Source organism: Diospyros lotus, chromosome 15, assembly GCF_014633365.1.
Source record: "Diospyros lotus cultivar Yz01 chromosome 15, ASM1463336v1, whole genome shotgun sequence".
Taxonomy (NCBI): Eukaryota; Viridiplantae; Streptophyta; class Magnoliopsida; order Ericales; family Ebenaceae; genus Diospyros; species Diospyros lotus.
In genome coordinates, this window is record NC_068352.1 from 1,818,068 (window position 1) to 1,838,410 (window position 20,343).

General features: G+C 36.2%; 1 protein-coding gene across 1 annotated transcript in view; it reads right to left on the bottom strand.

Moving 5' to 3' along the window:
* Window positions 1-217: 217 nt before the first annotated feature.
* LOC127791391 (uncharacterized) overlaps window positions 218-20,343 on the bottom strand; it is a 43,095-nt gene continuing 22,969 nt past the window's right edge. The window contains exons 6-12 of the mRNA XM_052321245.1: window positions 19,352-19,474; window positions 18,513-18,601; window positions 14,134-14,239; window positions 8,833-8,930; window positions 1,739-1,999; window positions 1,365-1,448; window positions 218-563 (exon numbers count right to left, since the gene is read on the bottom strand). Of these exons, the coding sequence (XP_052177205.1) occupies window positions 549-563; window positions 1,365-1,448; window positions 1,739-1,999; window positions 8,833-8,930; window positions 14,134-14,239; window positions 18,513-18,601; window positions 19,352-19,474 (776 nt within the window). The 3' untranslated portion in view covers window positions 218-548. The remainder of the gene's footprint in view (window positions 564-1,364; window positions 1,449-1,738; window positions 2,000-8,832; window positions 8,931-14,133; window positions 14,240-18,512; window positions 18,602-19,351; window positions 19,475-20,343) is intronic.

Sequence of the window (20,343 nt, forward strand, 5' to 3'; positions counted from 1 at the left end):
TCTGTATATTGAAGATGTTTTGGAATGCTCTTTCAGTATTTGGAGGATTTGAAATTCACATAGAAGCAAATTCTAGAAAGAATTCACCTTCTCAAGTGCACCATTAGACTACGAGCTTTGGTAACAACACGAAGGTTGTTTTGTTTGTGATTGGAGAGTGCATATAGGAACGATTTTGCTTCAACTCTTGGAAAGCAGGGAGCAGCCACCAAAAAAGTGATAAATCCTTCTTTAATGTGGAGTAAACTTGGAGCAAATTGTTTTTTTTTTCTTTCCTTGTATTTGATCAGTTTTACAAATTAACAGGTAATGATAGAAACAATATTTCGTATTATGAATTACAATTAATGCTTTAAATATACATGTTACAATGATTGATTTTACGTGCAACAAAAGCTTCCGCCAGCATTCTTCTACTGGTTGAAGAGTGTTCTCTCTATGGAGCCTGAGCCAAGATCTTACAATGGAAGCATACCATGTTCACTTCCAAAACCACCTGTTATTCTTGTAGCCATTCGTTTCTTCCAAACCCAAGCTTTAGCTTGCAGTCATGCCTTCTTGGCCTGCAACAATAGTGCCAACAACATTATCGTCATCATTAACAACATTTTATCCTAACTAGGTTAGAGTCATGACACGGCATTTATAATGTCATTTGATTTTTAAAAATTACATTAACAATACAATCTATGTAAAAGAACAAGACAGCAAAATTCTATGCCGGATGTTCTTCTTGTAAATTCCCTCGCTAGAGATAATAGTACAAACAACGATTGAGACAATTTATTCCATGAAGAAGAAATCTGGGACCAAAAACATTTCAACAGCAAAACAAGTTGATGACATAAGGTTGTCAAAAGTTCTAAAATTCACAGGCTGATGTCCCTGATGTTTCGCTTTCTAGTTACTTCAGTGAAACAAGTGGCTATCGATATTGAACAGAATGCAATTGTGAACCAGGGATCATAGTTGTCTTCTGTGTTGTTCAATGATGCATGCTGGCCAGATATAGAATAAAACAAGGTAACTGAATACCTTTTATTTGAGTGAGAGGTCTATGCAAGAAGATTCAATGGGTAAATCTCTTCGCATGCTATGCACACAAGGAATCAAAGAATCAACAGAGAGATAAAATTGGTTGACCTTGTAGTATGAAATTAATAGCATTAGGGTTCCTAAGTTCCATAATAGTTGACCTCACATCCATCCATTCAAAATTCATCATGTTTCACATTCATCGATTGTAGGATATAAACTTAGATCAATAATTCCCCATTACAGAATATTGACATGCGATTTTCAAGATGATGTAGGACAAGCACTCTTAAGATTCCACCAAAAAAAGATCCAAGAAATAATTGTACCTTTTTTAGGTACTTCTTATGGAGTTTAATTGCCTCATTGCATGCCTTTTTGGCGTCCAGACTTCCTGTAATGTCAGTCAATATCTGAAGAAAGAGCGAGAGACAAGTCACTAAAAGGCAGTAGAGTTACAGCGTAAATACCAAATCTTGCAGCATAATTCACTAGTAAAACGAGCAGAGTGTCGTCAGGATGTTTTTATTGATAAAATATGTTTGAGCAGACTTTTCTCAGGGTTTTGGCAAGGGTAACCATCAAGAAGGAAACTGAAATAATCGCATTTACAGTAAAAGAAAAGACTTTTAATGGTAACATAACAATACCTCCAAAGCCTGCTCAATTTCCTATTAATGAAGAGCAACTTCCTGGGACTTACCTTAACAACATCATCTAGGCCTCGGGCCTCCGTGAGTAACCTTGCGCTTCTATCTTTCAGGACACTGGCCACGAGAAAAACAGAAATGGGTAGTGGGGCATCAGAATTTTTTGCTCCATTTTTCATATTTTCTCTCTCAAACTTCCCACATTGGCTTATTGACTTGGGTTTTACTTTAGATCCCTCAGGTCTTTCTGCAACCGAATGGGGTTCCTCGTAGATGGCGAACAAGTCAGGGTCATATTCCAGAGCCCACATCATCTGTTTAGCAGGAAAGAAACATGACAGAAGTCCAACAAACAAAAAAGCATATTTCTTGGTCAAAAGACCAAGATAGAAAAAAGAGTTTTTAAATATTTAGAGAAACCATTAGCGCATTACAAGAACCAAATGCAAATGGCAATGCACGTGAAAAGAAAAGATCCGAGAAGATAATTTCTATATCCTTGTTGGCATAAATTGCCTTGTTACCTGTGCCATAACCATATACTAGGAAAAGGAAAAAAAAAAGGGAATGCTTTCATGTCCACTGGTAATACTGGGACTCTGGATGGGAGTTCAAATAATTCAAAAAGCTTGAACAACTGACTGCACCTTCTGATGGCTACCAAGTTAGCAGCTGACAACCACGTTATTGATGCATTGAGACTTTCCTTAATGTCAAAACAGATTCCATGGAGGGAACTAGCTGTCAGTTTATGTTTTTTTGGTATTCTGTTTTAATGTTTCAGTCAATGCATTTTCTGTGAAAGCAAAGTAGTTGGTTAAATTTAGGAATGTTGGAAGTTACATTAAGCATGTTAGGAGTAGTAGAGATAGTTATGGCTCAATTCTCTCTCATGTAAATTTGTTGTACAAGTACTTCAATGGAATGAAACTTGTGTTGTGGTTTTTTCTCTGAAATAATTTTCTGCATTTTATGTTCTGCCATTTCCTACAAATGGTCTCAGAGCCTCCTTCTTGTGGGTCTGTGAGTATTTTTTTTTTCAGGAAATTTTTGTGAGTTTGTGAGCTGTTCATTTTTCTATTTTTCAAACGGCTTCAAGTAAATTTTCTGCTCCTAGTCCTGTTTTCACAGGAGAGAATTATTTATAGGCTATCAAGATGGAAGCCTACTTAAAGGCCTTGAGTTTGTGGGAAGTTGTTGAGAGTGAAGCTGATCCTACTCCTCTTATGCAAAATCCAACACTGGCATAGATTAAGAAACACAAAGAAGATTTGACTAGAAAAGCCAAGGCATTAACTTGCATACACTCAGCAATATCAGATGTAATTTTCACAAGGATAATGGCTTGTGAATCACCAAAGAAAGCATGGGATAAATTGAAGGAAGAGTTTGAAGGTAGTGATAGGGTAAAGATGATCAAGTTGCTAACTCTTAAAAGAGAGTATGAAATGTTAAGAATGAAAGATGGGGAGACAGTCAAGGAGTATTCTTCAAAACTCATGGAGCTTGTGAATCAAATTCGACTTTATGGTGAGGCATTTGAAGACTCAAAGGTGGTGGAGAAAATGTTGATCAACTTGCCTGACAGATTTGAGTCCAAGATCTTAACAATTGAAGAATCTTGTGACTTGAAGCAATTGTCAATTGCAGAGCTTATTAGCAAACTGCAAGCACAAGAGCAAAGGACCTCTATGAGGTTAGAAGAGAGCATTGAAGGAGCACTTGTGATGAAGCATAAAGGCAAGAAATATGGAGGGAAAGATGGGTAGAAAGGGAGAGCTCCATCAGAAAGCTCAAAAGAGTTTCACAAAAAAGGGTAAGTTCCCACCATGTAGAACTTGTAAAAGGACAAACCACCTTGAGAAAGATTGCTGGCACAAAGGTAAACCTTAGTACCGATGTAGTTATTGCAAGAGGTAAGGGCATATATTGAAAGGTTTTGCAGATTGAAGATGGAGCAAACTGAGCAGCAACCTGTGGAACAAGCAAATCTGATTGATGGTCAACCACAACCTGAGGAATGTTTGTTTATGGCCACTACATTTTCTCAGTCATGTGGCAGCAACCTATGGCTTGTTGATAGTGGCTGCACAAGCTACATGGCAAGTGATGTTAACATGTTTAATTCACTTAAGAGATCCTACAGAATCAAGGTGAAATTGGGAAATTGAGATCTTGTACAGACTGAGGGCAAAAGAACCGTTACTATTGATACTAAAGAAGGTACAAAGTTCATCTCAGATGTTTGTTATGTTCCTAGCCTAGGTCAATATCTGTTAAGTGTAGCCAAAATGATGGAGAAGGGTTACTCATTAAATCTTAAAGGTGAATTTTGTACTGTTTCTGGTGTTGATGGCTGTGAAATTGCAAGATTAAAAAACACTGATGATAGTTTTCCATTGGATTTTAATATGGCTACACATGTTTATAGTGCCAAAACTGATGATGGTTTTCCATTGGAAGAAAATGAATTGGTGAGGGATATGTCTACAATTAATGTAAGTTATAATATTTGTGAATACTGTTAAAGGGCAAGATGAATAAAAAAGTCTTTTCTGTCAACAAGGCTTGGAGGGCAACTAGCAAACTTGAATTGGTCCACACTGATGTTTGTGGTCCAGTAAGCATTCCATCTTTGAATGGAAGCAAATATTTTATCTTGTTCATTGATGATATTATAAGAATGGTTTGGGTATATGTTAAGAGTTTGTCTGGAGTATTGATGGCAGTGATAGCAGTGTCTTTACACAGGTTATTATGAGGTTTTAGAGGGTAGAGACAGGCGGTGGCCTCACTTGTAGCTGTTAAGTTGGAGGTAATATGGTAATATCAATACCCGGTTTTGTAATAGCCTAGGAGTTTTTGCCCTAATATTCTATAAATAGGACAAGAGGGGCTAGGCATCATTAGCACATGATATTATTGTTTCACGAGAAAGCTTTGAGAGAAGAAAGGCTGTGAATTTAGAATAGCTTTTGTAATCTTGAGAGAAGGCTTGTAATGTACTGGTTATTGTTCTTTGAATCAAAGAAGGCTGCTCTTGGAGGGTTCTTAGGCTGGATGTAGGGTTGTCCCAAAGGGCAATCTGAACCAGGATAATCTCGGTGTTCTTGTGGATGTTTGGTTTGCGCGTTCTTATTCTTTCAATTCCGTTTCTGTTGCTGTTCATTTTGTATTTACTGTTGGCTTTTAATTCTGTTTGTGTATTCTGTTCTGATTGATATCATTCAAACCGTGAATGATTGTGTATGTGAGAGGGGTGTTTTTGGCTAAAGATTCATATTTAAGTAACCCTAGGATAACAGTATATTTTATGGCCAAAAAATTTGCAGTTTTCTCCATTTTCAAGAAGTTTAAGGTTTTTGGTGAAAAACAAAGTGGATGTTGTATCGAGACTTTGAGTTCAGATAATAGCATGAGGTACAAGTCTGGTGAGTTTAAAAAGTTTCATGAAGATGCAGGCATTAATCATCAGTTGACAGTAGCCTATACTCCACAGCAGAATGGGGTGTCAGAAAGAAAAAATAGGACTGTGGTTGAGATGGCTAGGTGCATGGTCTTTGAGAAGAACTTGCCCAAGAATTTCTAGGCTGAAGCTATAAATACAGCTGTCTATCTTCTAAACAGACTCAAAACAAGGTCTTTGGTTCATAAGGGTATGACACCTTATGAAGCATGGTTTGGCTCAAAACCATCAGTTCTACATCTGAAGGTCTTTGGTTCAATATGTTATGTTCTTGTACTAGCTATGAGAAGAAGTAAATTGGATGAAAAAGCAGAATTAGATATCTTTTTGGGTTATGCAGCTGACAGCTCAATCCAAAGGGTGTAGAATTTATAGTATGGAGACAAAAAAGATTATGGTTTCCAGAGAAGCTGAGGTAGATCAATTTGCTTTCTAGAATTGGGAGAAAAATTTAGTTGAAAAGCAACCGGCAATTTCATCTCAAAAATCAAGCTTAGGAGGAGCAACTGAGGTTTCTAAGTCTTCTGCTGCAAGTGAAGATGGTGGCGATGATTCAGATTCTCCAATTCTGGAAGCTAAATCTCTCTCTGAGATTTATGAAAGTTGCAATGTAGCCAATTCAAATCCAACTGACTTTATTGAAGCTTCCAAGCATGAAAAAGGGCAGAAGCAATGAAGGAAGAGATTGCTATGATGAGAAGAATCAAACATGGGAGCTCACCACTAAACCAAAGGGAAAGAATGTAATTGGTGTCAAATGGGTCTCCAGAACAAAGTTGAATCCTGATGGTTCCATTTTCAAGCATAAAGCCAGGCTGGTAGTGAAAGGATATGCACAAATGACTGGTGTGGATTATGGATCTACATTTGCACCTGTGACAAGGCATGACACCATCAGATTGCCTCTTGCCTTTGCTGCTAAAAATGGATGGAATGTGTATCATTTGGATGTCAAGTCTTACCTTTTTAAATAGCATTCTTGAGGAGGAGATTTATTTGCACTAGCCTCAAGGATTTGAAGTTGCAGGTCATGAAGATAAAGTCTACAGATTAAAGAGGGAATTGTATGGATTGAACCAGGCCCCTCAGGCCTGGTATGCTAGAATTGACTCTGACTTGATCCATCAAGGGTTTAAGAGGAGCGAAAATGAGGTTACATTATATGTTAAAGGCCTGGAAGATGGTGAGCAGTTGATTGTGTCCTTGTATATGGATGATATGTTGGCAACAGGAAGTAATTTTCAGCTTTTGAAAAGGTTCAAGCAAGAAATGCAGCAAGAGTTTGAGATGTCTGGCTTGGGGTTGATGAATTACTTCTAGAGAATGGAGGTTTATCAAATGGAAAGAGACAATTTTCTTATTCAAAGAAAATATGCCTAGGATGTGCTTAAGAAATTCAAGATGGAGGGGGGTAAATCAGCTGCAACAACACTTGTTCAAAAAGAAAAACTAGGTTTAGATGACGGAAACTGGATGCTACTATTTACAGAAGTTTGATTGCAAATCTGCTCTATTTGAGTGCTACAAGACCTGATCTTATGTTTCCAGCCAGCTTATTATCCAGGTTTATGCACTCACCAAGTCAAGCTCACCTAAATGCTGCTAGAAGAGTGTTGAGATACATTAAAGGCACAGCTGATTTTGGTGTGGTATGAGAAGAAAACTGATGGCTATTTGCAGGGACATGTTGACAGTGATTGGGCTGGAAGTATGGAGGATTGAAAAAGTACCACAGGCTATGTTTCTCATTCGGTTCAGGTCCATTTTCATGGAACTCCAAAAAGCAGGAGGTGGTAGCTCAGTCAACTGTTGAGGCTGAGTATATTTCTGCTGCTGCTGCAGCTAATCAAGCAATTTGGCTTAGAAAATTAATGATTGATTTGGGGGAAGAGCAAGTTGAGCCTACTGTCATTTTGTGTGAACAAATCTGCCATTGCTATTGCAAATAATCCTGTGCAGCATGGTAGAACTAAGCATATTAAAGTCAAATTTCATGTCATAAGAGAAGCAGAGAAGAATCCAGAAGTTAAGTTGCTGCATTGTAAGTCTGAAGTGCAAGTTGCAGACATGCTTACCAAGGCACTTTCCAAGAAGAGATCTGAAGATGTAAGAAGCAAACTTGTGGCCTCAAAGAAAAGTCTCAAGGAGGAGTGTTGATGCGTTGAGACTTTCCTTAATGTCATAGCAGATTTCACAGAGGGAACCAGCTGTCAATATATGTTTTTTTGTATTCTGTTTTAATGTTTTATATGTTTTGTATTCAGTCAATGCATTTGCTGTAAAAGCAAAGTAGTTGCTTAAGTTTAGGAATGTTGGAAGTTACATTAAACATGTTAGGAGTGGAGATAGTTATGGTCCAATTCTCTCTCATGTAAATTTGTAGTTGTTGGATCTCGTGAATATTGAAGAGATGCGTTGTAGTGTATATTTAGAAGTTTCCTATTTAGTGTTTCCAAATCAGTTTAGGATACTTGCCTAAACTAGATTTAGGAAACTTCCTACAAGGCTGTATATATATTTTCCTTTCTTGTTGATAAAGTTTCCTATGTTGTAATTTTCCCTTCCTATAAGAAGGGTGGCCACGTACATATCATAATTAATTCAATCATTTTGATATTCAGCTTTTATAGTAGTATATAAGTATTTGAATAGAATGAAACTTATTTGTGGTTTTTTTCTCTGAAATAATTTTCTGCATTTTATGTTCTGCTATTTCCTACACACATATCAAAGGGTTCATAAACAAGCATTCATGCATTTGCATGAAGGTCAGCTGGATAAAAAAAAAATAATACGGTTCTTTATATAGAGTAAAGCTCAAACAATTCTCTGGATGGATTTACAAGTTAGAATTGGGAAATTTAACATATAGAGCTGCCAATCTGTATCTTTCCTCCAGCAAAATAGAGCCATACAGGAGTTATCTCAACAATTTTAGTAACCCAAATGTGCCCCTCCCCCCAAAACCCCCCCAAAAAAGTAAAGAAAGAAAGAAAGAAAAAAAAAAAGAAATAGAAAGGAGAAATTCTGACGCACAACATCTCTGAAAGATAGGAATATACCTAGACAAGTACCGACAAGCAAATATAAAACAGATCTGTGGGCTAGAGCTAAATAAGATACATAGGCATAGAAAAGTTACTAACTTGTTTACCTGTTAGGGCCCTTACTAAATTATTCAGAAGCACAATAAAGTTAGGATCTTAAGGTTTAATATTTAAGAAAATTTTGTAATCTAGAACAAGGAAATATGGGATACATCTGTGGCACATTAAGAAAACAATACTAGGACCGTTGAGAGTAAAAATAATAATGTAAAAGATAAAGTTAACCCTTTAACAACTTAAGCTTTTAGATGAGATGGTGGTTTCTGGTTAGTGATTTAATATGGTATTAGAGTAGATAAAAGTCTTGAGTTTAAACCTCACTACTAACCTAATATTTAAATTGTTGCACTTGGTTGAACCAATTATGCAGTGAAGTCTAGCCACGAGTAAAGGGGCATGTTGAAAGTAAAAATAATAATATAAAAGATAAAAGTAAACTCTCTAAGAAATTTATTTGCTTCTCCAAGAATACTTACCAAAGGCACTTTGTCAGCCTCCATTTTCAATTTTTTTTTTCTGTAAATCATTTTCAATTATTTCATCTTGAATATATAAGGAGTTAGTAAGAACATACCTCCCAAAGATATAGTGAATCACCAAAAGAGAATTCTCGACGAAACAAAACCATAAGCATTCTAACAGCAAACAAATAGTCACCTCCACCTAGGGTCTCTGTGTACCAAGACCAGAAGTCAAATGTTGTTGTCAGTATAGCTAATAAATTTCAACCCAACATGTTTAGATAAGAAAATAAACTTGTAATTCACTTGCTAAATAGTATAGATGGAAAATTGAAAACGGATACAAACCAACTAACAAGAAAATATCAAGCAAACTATTCTGAAGACCATAAAATTGTTACAAGACGGAGTGGATCATGGTATCTTAGTAGTTCAAACCATTTCAAACATGATACCAAAACGTAACTCTTGTTGTGTGTACACTACTTTTGGGTATGGTAACGACAATATGTCCTTAAGGAGGTCTTAAGCGGTATTAAAAAAAATCCTAAAAGTGGCTATGTAACGCCTCTTAGCTTATATTACGTTTTAATGGAGCTTCAGGATTTATTACATATGCTTGACTTACATGTGCGCCTTATACCATATGACCTACTATTAAGTGTATGGACTTGACCGCCCCCCAGGGCATAGGTCGAGTGATCGGACAAGCGATATGCCGAGTTCGCATCGATGGGTCGTGAGTCGATCCTTGCCCTGCTCAGTGAGGCAAAGCCTCACACCTGCGATATACCTGCTCTACAGAAATCGAGGGCACGAGCGGTGGGGGGCGTGCAATGGTGGTCGTCCCAAGTGTATGGACCTGACCACATGCCTATTCAGTCAGTGCGTATGTATGTGCACATGGATGTAAGCCCCTCTCACGGCCACACAAGAAGTGGGTCACCACTTGTTTTTTTTTTTCCTATTACATTTCAGTCCAATGCTTTTGGGTGCATATGAGCGTACAAATGCTGGCATAATGCTTTTGTATGTAGATATATTCTAATTCAACTAATCCCAGCCATGCATGTATTTGGATAACCAAAAGCCATCCCCCTCCTGAAGAAAATCCTATCTGTTCATTAAGTTAGGGAAATATTGAAACTACCTTCTCTTCTAAACCATCTCCTACTGCCACCTCTACAAAGATAAATAGCAAATTTTCTGGTGTAAAAACTTCAGCTAAGTCACCACAATAAAGTGACTTGCCACCACCTGCTTCTAAACCAACACAAGGACAATATATACACAAATATATAACATTGCATTCAGTACACTGTACACAATTTCAGAAGCTTAATTCGACAGCAGTTCAGTATTCTCATTGAAGCAATTGAATCCATTCTCCAATCCTGAACCTTCATCAATCAAGAGGGATGTCCAAGAAATCTGCTAAGAGAGTATAGCTAAAAGTGCATGTGGCATAACTGCATCTCATCATTCTGTAAAATCTACACATAAATTATGGACTGTTCAACAAAACAGTCAAGAATTTGCATTATCTTTCAAGTGCTTAATGATTCTGTTGAAACCTTTCACTTCCAGCTACTAATTAGCATACTTACTGTCGACTGCTATTCCAATGCTCAATTGATTGCTAAGCTACATTTCTGACAACTCAAAGGAGCAGGGTATCACACATTATCTACTTCTTACTCTACTGAGATACTAAATTACCTCGAACCAAGATACAGTACACATGGGTAGGCCTTGTATCTGATAGAGAGCATTGCAACTCTGCAACTTTCAGATCCTTGAATTAGTTTTCTATTTTAAATTTCCAATTTTACCATATTTTTGTGCTCATTTTTCATTTTCATTTAAAAAATGAAAACTTAATACGTTGTTTGATAATTTTGGTTTGTCTTTAGTTTTATTTTTTATTTTTTGTACCTTTTTCCCTTTTCCTTCCCACTAGTGGTGGAGTTGCCAGACTTGCGCAACTACATTTAGGCAGTTGACGGTCACTGACAACTGTCTAGGAGTTGCCTCCTAAATCCAAATTTCAGTGCAGGGCGCTGTCCCGTGACTCTTCCACGCGAAGTCGCAAGGGAGTCTTCCTGTCAAACGGATGTCTCTTTGATACCTTCACATGTGGGTAGGCCCTCAGTTCCCATTTTGGTCCCAAGTCTGGTCTTCTTTATTAAGGGTTTCACTTTTCTCACATCTCAACATTAAACTAAGATAACGTCAAGTATGAGTTTATCATAATATCCTCATTTCATATGTATCTGATGTGTAACTTTAAAATGTCAACATACTATTTAACATGTTTTACAGATACATACATGATTTTATACAACTCTCCATATCGTATCTAACCAAAACTGGTCTTTCTTTCCATCCCTTGCATTGTCTGGAATGTTAAAATGCAACAAATGAGAAATAATCTCAGTATATCATGGCAATGTAATCACACGCAATGTTCATAAATCACATAATTCATGAAGGCAACTTCAGTTTTTCCCTATTCCCCTTTGGGCACCCTGGGTCCATGCCCATCATACCTCACACCTGGCTACATCATTCAAATGGGCTAAGGGCACTGAAAGCTCACCCTTGTCTTTTTCACACACCTCCCATGCCAAGGTCTCACACACACACACACTTGTTTTGTAACATCCCCCCCAAAAACGGATAAACAGGAGGAAAGTTTGAGATGATGATAACCAAGCATAATGAATGCAGTTTTTGAAACTTGGAGATTTAGATGAGATGGATTATCATAGTTTTGAGCATTAGGATTGAGCTTTGAATCTAAATGGAGATAAATTTGATTTCAAAAAATAAAGTTTCAGAGAGGAGTTCACAGAAAATTGGGAATTGCAATCAAACACAAATAAATCAAAAAATGAACGGAAGAGATTCTGATATGGATAATAAAAAATTGGGATAAAGTATAATGAAGACTATCGGATAATCTTGTAGACAGGTATAAAAATCAAGCATATACGAGTTCTACTCATCACAAATCCAAAAATTCAAGGATTATACATTCTGAAAATTTATTCCCATGCATGATTGGAAAGTTTTTCACATGATATGTATGTTCTCAATTCTGTTATTTGATGATTAATGTGAATTTGAGAAATTGTTTTGAGAAACATGAAAAGATTTATTGATGGTGTTTGCATATGGTTATAAATTGTTATGGAACCACAGTGAAGACAGGGATTACTCTGACAACTAGAATTTGACTACCTATATTGTAACACTCCATGTCACAGTGTACTTTTGAATACATTTAGTGAAAGCAAAATTCCAATTTTGTGGTATTTATGAACTTTGGGAGATTATTGATTAAATTAAATGTTTAATCAATAACTAAGCTTTGAGGGTAATTAAGTTAAAGGGAGTGCGGGTAATTCAAATTGAGACATGAGCCATGTTAAGGATTTAATGTCAAGTACATAGGTGTGCTCAATTTGGAAGATGGTTAACCCAAGCGAAAATCGTTGTATACCGTGGACATTTTGGTGTACCAAAATTGATGTTTTAAGCTTATGATTCACCAAGGTTGAGTAGGGAATTGTTAGTAAAGGCACAGGGGCTAATTACTTGGGTAACCCTCAGATATCTGATGATCATAAGAGTGTTTAAGATTAAATTAGTGGCAAATATTATTATTTAATAGAATTGGTGGCTGAACTCCTTCGAGAGGGAAGTTGCAATTCTTAATTAACATAGAAAGCTACTTTCCTTAAGCACAATACTCACTCTTCCATTCATGTGGCAGGTCTATACTTGCATATATACGCATTTAGCATATTGCTCTTCTCTTTTCATCCCTTGGAAAGCTCCACAGGTTCCTCCATCTTGTTGCAACCAAGGTCCATTCTTTGGTTTCATAACAGCAGCTGTGGGAGTTCCATCATTTTCTCTTTCCCTCTTGTTAATTTCTCCACTGCGTTTATGGCTAATATACATTCATATACACACAGATATGGCGTTTATACCAAAACAGAAAGTCCTTCACAACTTCAAGAGCTCTCAGCAACTTCTTGGCCAGGACAGAAACCCAGCTTCTGCAGCCTCACCTGCAAGCAATGAGATTTTTCTGCAACTCTCCCTACCTATTAGTGCATATATATGTATATATAGCTGCAGTGCTATAGCATTTCAACTCCCATGTTTTCCTACTCTCTCTTTTCTATACATTCTTCGCTGCATCCATGGGTATTTATAGGAGGCTGGCAGGCTTCCATATACAGTTGGTAATGTGAATATATGTGTGAGAAGGCTTGGATAGAGGTTAAAATCCACCTCCTGTTGTCTACATCAAATGAGCTACATAATTTTGTTGCATGCACATTTTTGTTGGTGCATGAAGATTTAGATGATAATTTTGGGTGTGACTATGCAAGTTTTGGAACTGAGACCCAATCCAATCATACCCGTTTTTGATTTGGTTGTGTTAGTCCATCTTGCTTCCTGGTTGGGTCAATTTTGGGTCTAAAATTATGTACCTGTCATCATTGGGTGGGGTCTATGTTCATATAAAACTGAAACCAACCGCATGCATGAGCACCACTATCATGAACTTGGGCTCTAAAAGTGCACATTTTAGACAGATATAAAACTCTGGTAGAAAATGTTGCAGAAACTTGAGGATAACATTTAAAAATTTTCAGGAAACAAGGATACATTTTGGATGCTAAAAGAAAACTCCTCAAACCTAAAAGAAAACTTGTAAAGAACTGTGAAAATTTTTTGGAAACTAGATCTATTGATTTCTATGTTCTTTTCCTAGAAGTTTTAATTAAATATCAATTTGATTTATTAAAATATTTATTAGAGCATTATCATAAACAATGCCTGTGGATCAAGTAATCCCTTCTAGGGTTGAAAGTATTCCTCCATATAACAGTTGGTCCTAAGCTTGGATAAAAGGGGAGGATTGTATTAGATAGCTGACAATCAACATAAAAATCGTTGATTTTTTCAACATGAATTCTAAACAAAATATTATGATTGAAGAGTTAGAATTCATGTAGCTAACTTCACATAGAGGGATTAAATTTTGTGATGATGATGATGATTAGTAGCGGACCCTACATAGTGGGATTATGGCTTGGTATATTGTTGCTTAATAAGACACTAAAATTTCTATTTACTACTGTAAAATTTTTTATATGATTGGTATTAGATTTCTCATTCTATTCTTAGTGATACTCGTAACAGTTTCCTCAATTTTCATTTATGCTATATTTTTAGGTAGCGTTTCCTATTCCCTTTTCCTATATCGACTTCCATTTATGCTCCTTATAATGGAAACAATGGGTTGCACAGAAGCATAGTAACCACAAAATTTTCGTCAAGATAAAAGAAACAAGATTAATTGAGGAATTAAAATATCAGCATTAAGATAATACCTAAATGCTGATGAAGTTTTGGGTCAATAACTTGGGTAATTGTTGCCAAATTAGTAAGTTGTGTTTCCACCCCAACAGATCTTTCTGTGCATCTGAAATTTCCTCGCTGCAAAATTTGAAATAACAAAAACATACAGTGAGTAAATTATTAAAACAAGAAAAAGTAAAGCTTAAATTGCAATATCTACAAATGTAAACAGAGAGGGATGAAGGTTATGAATACAAAAGCATAAACAGATTTAAATAAGAAACAGTTGACTATTACTGATAATATACATAGAGATACTTAATCATGCTACATATATATGGTGTTGGAAGATTTCAAAGATGAAGTGAGAGAGAATCTGCTCAAGAGCCTTGTTAATAATGAGACAGATAAAATACTTGGCAGGCTGTAAAAGTGAAAAAATTCGCTAAATTCGATAATTTACATCTCTAAGGATGAAATCTTCATGCATATTCACACTATAAGGTTTGCTTTGTTACCAAGCAGAGCTTTTGTTTATTCCTGAAATACTAATGATTTGATTATCATTGGTTCTTAATTTAGGCTAGAACCCTTAGCCTTTACATGGAAATTCTCCTTCATGCACAACTGGGTTACCACTGTAAATCCAATGAAAGGGTAAGCAAAGCCATTTAAGGATCTTAATCTAGGCCACCTTATTCCAGTTATATGTAACCCGATAATTGAAACACCAACATGTGTGAAACTAAGTGTAATTTTAAAGAGAACATTATGGTGGATGTACACCCATACAAGAAAAGAGAGAATTAGAAATGAGGTTACTCATAATAAATTAATGCTATTTGAACACAGTGTTTTGACACACAAAATTATAAGCACTTCTTCAAGGAATTAATAACACTCTACATAAAATTATTAACTACTTTTCAAAAAATTATAGTATAAGTGTTTATTTTTCAGAAATTATACACACTTTTTACACAACAAGAATGTTTATAATTTTTAAAGTGTGTATAATATTTGAAAAGTAGGTGATACTTTGTGAAGAAGTCATGTGAAAGTACTTATAATTTCGTGAGTGTCAAAACACATTGTCCAAATAGCATTACCATTCATAATAAGGTAGAGAATGAAGTTATTGAAGAAAAAATTCACAAGACGCATTTAAGATAGTTTAGACATGTAAAAAGAAGACTAATAAACACATACACGAGGAGAGCGGATGGAATGCAAGAAGTTTGTAGAAAAAAAGGGTAGGGGAAGACCAAATAAAACTTGCGAGAAACTTTTAGGCAAGATATAAGATGTATGGTCTTACAAAAGATAGAATTATGGACTACGCAGCCAACCCCACCTGATGGCATATAAGGATTGGTGGTGGTGATGAGGTAAAAGCATAAAATCTTTTTTTATAAGTCAAATGAACTCATCCCAAGTGGGCAGCTCCCCATTCCCAACCTAAAACCAAGTTAACTTATAGAACTCATTACATAATACCTTGCCAATGACCAAAAACATAAGGGCTCTTAAAGGCCCCATGGTTCACAAATTGCTCTTCCAAAGAACATCATTACACAGAGCAAACCTCCAAAGCCACCTACAAACAGGTACTTCTCAAAGAGGCTTGACTTCCTAATACCTAAACCTCCCCCAAAATCAAAAACATGGACTTTATCACAAGGCATTAAGTTGTACACGAACTCATTCCGTACCACCCAAAGTTAGTCTCTCTTGAATTTTCAAGTGTACTTTGAATCAACACCATAGTTAAAAAAGGCTACATAAACATATGCAAAGAGCAAATGGTACTCTTATTGAGTGTAAATTTGCAAATGTTTGATGGGTATTATAGATCTGACATAGTATTCACGCTTGAGCACGTGAGCCTCTCGTGGTTGAACCAAAGTTAAATGAATAAGAGTAAGAGTACAACACTATTGTTACATCTAACTTAGATATTATCCTCAAACCCAAAGAATAAGTATACCGTTGCCTTACCACTCACACCAACACTATAACAGATTATCTATTGTGTAGTTAAGAAAATTTTCCATCAGTAAAATATCCTCGCCTTTGATAATCAAGGCCACAAATTGTCCCATACAAGGAGACTTGCAAGAAAAATAATCCACTGCTGATAGAGCTACAACAACATTAGGAACACCACCCACCATCTCATTAAGAGACAAGTTTCCATCCTCACTAGCTCCAATATTCCTTCCTAGAGAAAACGACTTAACAATAAATGCTTAGTTCAACATGAAACCATCTCCAATCATCTGGAGCCTAGGAGCCTCACTGGTCAGACAACCCAAAAATTCTGTCTCTGTAAATTGAAAAGTAGTAGATTTGGAGACAGATCAAGTCTGCAACTGTACCACAAAATAAACAATTAAAGGATTCTACATGGGCTTTAAAGAATGGATATTTTGAATAAGGCCCACCTCATCCCCATTGTTTATCCTACTAGGGTAGGCCATGTTACACTGCACAACGGGTATGGGCATAAACCTCAACGAAACAGACATGAGGATTTATTACACATCCGATCCTGCTTAGGCCACCTAAAGGCCCTTGGGGTTGGGTCATGATGTTGTGGAGCCCAGGAGTTGGGGACTAAAGTCTCTAAATTTGAAATCCCAAGTATGCTAAGTCTCAACTAGTCCACCAACAGCAATACACTCCTGTTTGAGTTAAAAACTGTAACAGAGCCTTGGATGCTAATCAGCACATCCAGCCATGAGCTAACCCTCTCTAGCTCAAACCCCTTTCCCATTCTTTATAGCTAACAATTAAAAACAATAATTCCCTATCCCATCTTTACCAATGTTAGAATACCTTCATTATTGGCACTGATACGTGCCTTAGACCACCATAAATAGTTTATTACTCTTGTTGCTTCACCTGTTCCAATAGCTTGCATAGTTATCCCTTTATAACTTTCAAGATTTTAGCAATTAATATAATCCTCAGCCACTTAGTCTGCGAGGCCTTCCACCATTTCAGCCAGAATGGATCAGATTCAAAGGTCCAAGAACCTCCAAAAATACTTGGATGCTTCTTTGGATGGTAGGATAAATAAGTTGAAAGAGCCATTGAGTTCCCTTGACTTAAACAACAATGTGACATTCCATTTTTTGTTTACACAGCATTGAATTTTAAAACCATCTAGAATAGCCCCTTTCCAGACTTCCAAGCCACGAACTGCAAAATGCTGCAATCCACAAAAGCTGCATAAGGACTCTGGGTCAATATCCAGATTGCAATCACCCCTGAAGAAAGGCCATTCATAAAGAGAACATAGAAAGAGCTTTCTTTGAGAAAATGAACTCCCTCCAAGATCTAGCCACTACCTCTCATGCATTGTCTGCCATATCAAGACACAGAATTAACTTCCACTGCATCTACTAGCAAATCATTCCATGGTTTACTTCTATTCAGCAAGTTCTCTGAATGGGTTTAAGTCTAAATTATAGTGGACAGTGGATCTTGTTCATGATGACACAAATTACTAGGTGCTATAGTAGTTTTTTGGTACCCTAGAACATGACAAATCCCGATGAGTCCATGAAATTGCAATAAGTCACCACCAACATGATAAAACTTCAAACTTGTTACTACATGACATTGTGAAATAACTTGAAGATATTCCATTACTAATGGATAAGTCTAGTAAAAGATGGCATATCATTTAGAACTAATGAATGAAGATGCCCTACAATAGGTGTAAGGATGCACAACCAGATCAAAATTTGGAACATTCAGTGGGTAATCTAACAAGAGAATAAGAAATCAGGATTTTTGTTAACATTTGTACAAAACTCGTGATGTTTGATCCAACAAGTTTTATGCTAGAGGATTTGTATTAATATGGAGTAGAAATATCAATCTCCACTTCCACGTAACATTTGCCTGCATGCAAAATTTGGTTTATCAAAGGATAACCAAATCTTTTAGTGTTATGGTATTATGATATATTGTGAAAACTGAATAAATTCTCCATTGCTTCGTATGTATACATACAAGTCCTCTTATAGAGAAGAGGATTATACAACATAGGAAAGATTACTAAGACTAAACAATAGGAAAGATTTGACTATACACAAATAGGAAGTTTCCTAAACACTATAGGAAAGTTCCCTAAGCACCAATTTAGAAATCTCTGAAAAAACCACGGATATGATTAGCTTCTAAACTAAGGACACTTTGACTAACAACTCTCTTTGAGGTGCTAGCTAAAGTTTCCTTTTTTCTTCCTTTGGGAGCCAACATAAATTAATCGTCAAGAGTAAAAGTTGTTCTCAGCTTTGTGATCCAGAGGATCATCCATAAAATGAAATCTGGATCACGAACCTAACTAAAATCATATGAAGGATTATGTGAGTACAAAGTATATATAATTTATATATACCATTTTGCGCATCAAACGTTCAAAGCACCAAAATGCATCTGCTTCATCTTCAAGAAGGATGATCATGGGGGAGCAAAGATCACTCATTCCTGCCAGCACATAGATAAAGTTTCATTTTCAGAACCAACAACTTAACTGCAAATATAAACAAAGAAGTTTTACTGTATAAAGACTTAATGCATATAAAGTTAGCTAAAAATAACTGCCATTTTTTGGAAAGTGTCTTAGATTTATAAGGGCTAATAAGATTGGGAATAACAAGAAGTTGCAAGTGAATGAATTTCAAAAGAACAAAAAATCTCATTTGAAAATTCAGGGCTTTCACAATTGATATCAAACTGATCATGGCACAGATTTGTGTGTGCTCTTCTATTAAAGGAAAGAAGAATAATAGAATTTTTTTCATCAGGTAGTTGCCTTGCATGGCAGATTACAAGTCCTCAGAAAAGGATAATTCCCATCTTCCATATACCCATTGAGAGGTGTTAATTAGTAATGGGTTAATGACATTTTTTTTACTTGTAGGCAAAGGGTTAATCAGCCTCTTCAAATTGACTCCAAGAAAAGGAAAAAGAAATTGTTGTGAGATGAAACAAAGAGGAAGTAAGGTGTTAACGCTTTTAAGAACTGAGAAATGATAATAACTGAAACTAATGATTTAGAACAAATTTCATAAATGGAAAAATTAATATTCATGTAAATTCCATTACCTGGTGTAATATGGTATTGGCTAGTAATATCTATATATAAGCAATGGAAGCCAAGATTCAAATTTTTCCCTGATTGGGGCAATTTCTTTCATTGAAGCTAGTAATAAAGAAAGATAATGTGACAACTACCTTGGCAGTACCCAACATCGGTGTCAAACCAGGCATATATAGAGAGAATATCCCAAAGTTTTGATAAATTCTCTTTCTTCTCATAGAAAACTAGGGTCCTGTCAGTGCGAACCACATCAAGACCTAGCATAAATATCCAAGTATGAGAAGTTATAACATGTTGAACAGTTCAACTGCCAAAACTATTGAACTGTAAGAACACCGTAAAAAATTGGAGAAATTCTGACAACTAACAGAATGTTGCTTTCTTTTTTTTTTTTTCTTTCTTTGCTAAGTAAACATTAATAAAATGTTTCTTTCAGTGCCTAGTAAAAGAAAGCAAATGAAAAGTCAGGCCAAAGTATATAGAAACACTAAAGTTTTGACTAAAAGCAATAACTAAAGGACTTGTAAATAATCCATGGTAATCACATTTAAAACAAAACAATGTAGGTCAGTCCACAATATCTTTAGATGTGAATGTCAAAACCAGTCATACAGCAGTATTATCAGAACGTTTCCGAGGACAAATGTGAAACTAATGCTTCAGACAACAGGAGCACTCTGTTCACATGCCTCAATTAGAAATTTGAAATATGATACTGACTGTTCACTTGATTAAAATTGACTATGCATAGTCTGTACTGGAGTGGTTCATCATCAGAAGAACAGTAGTGGGTTATAGCATTTCCTTTGTCTGGGGGTGCAAAGAGTGTTTTCTCATCTAAAGGCAGAGGTGAGCTACTCACTGTCCAATGACCAGTATGGACACAGACCAACAGTGATGCAAAAGGAGAGGAAAGAAGAAGAGAGATGTTCTTTTGAACAGGGAGATTTGATCACATAGTTATTCTCCCACGCTGGATGAGTGTCAGGTTCATGGGCCCTTTTTTCAGGAAACCTATTGATGAATGCCTGGTCAGCTCCAAAAAACTTCTGTGGAGCTGAAGCACCTCCAAGACCCCTCCCCCACCCCCAAAGACAATTTCAGCTCAATTTTGCATTTGTCAGCT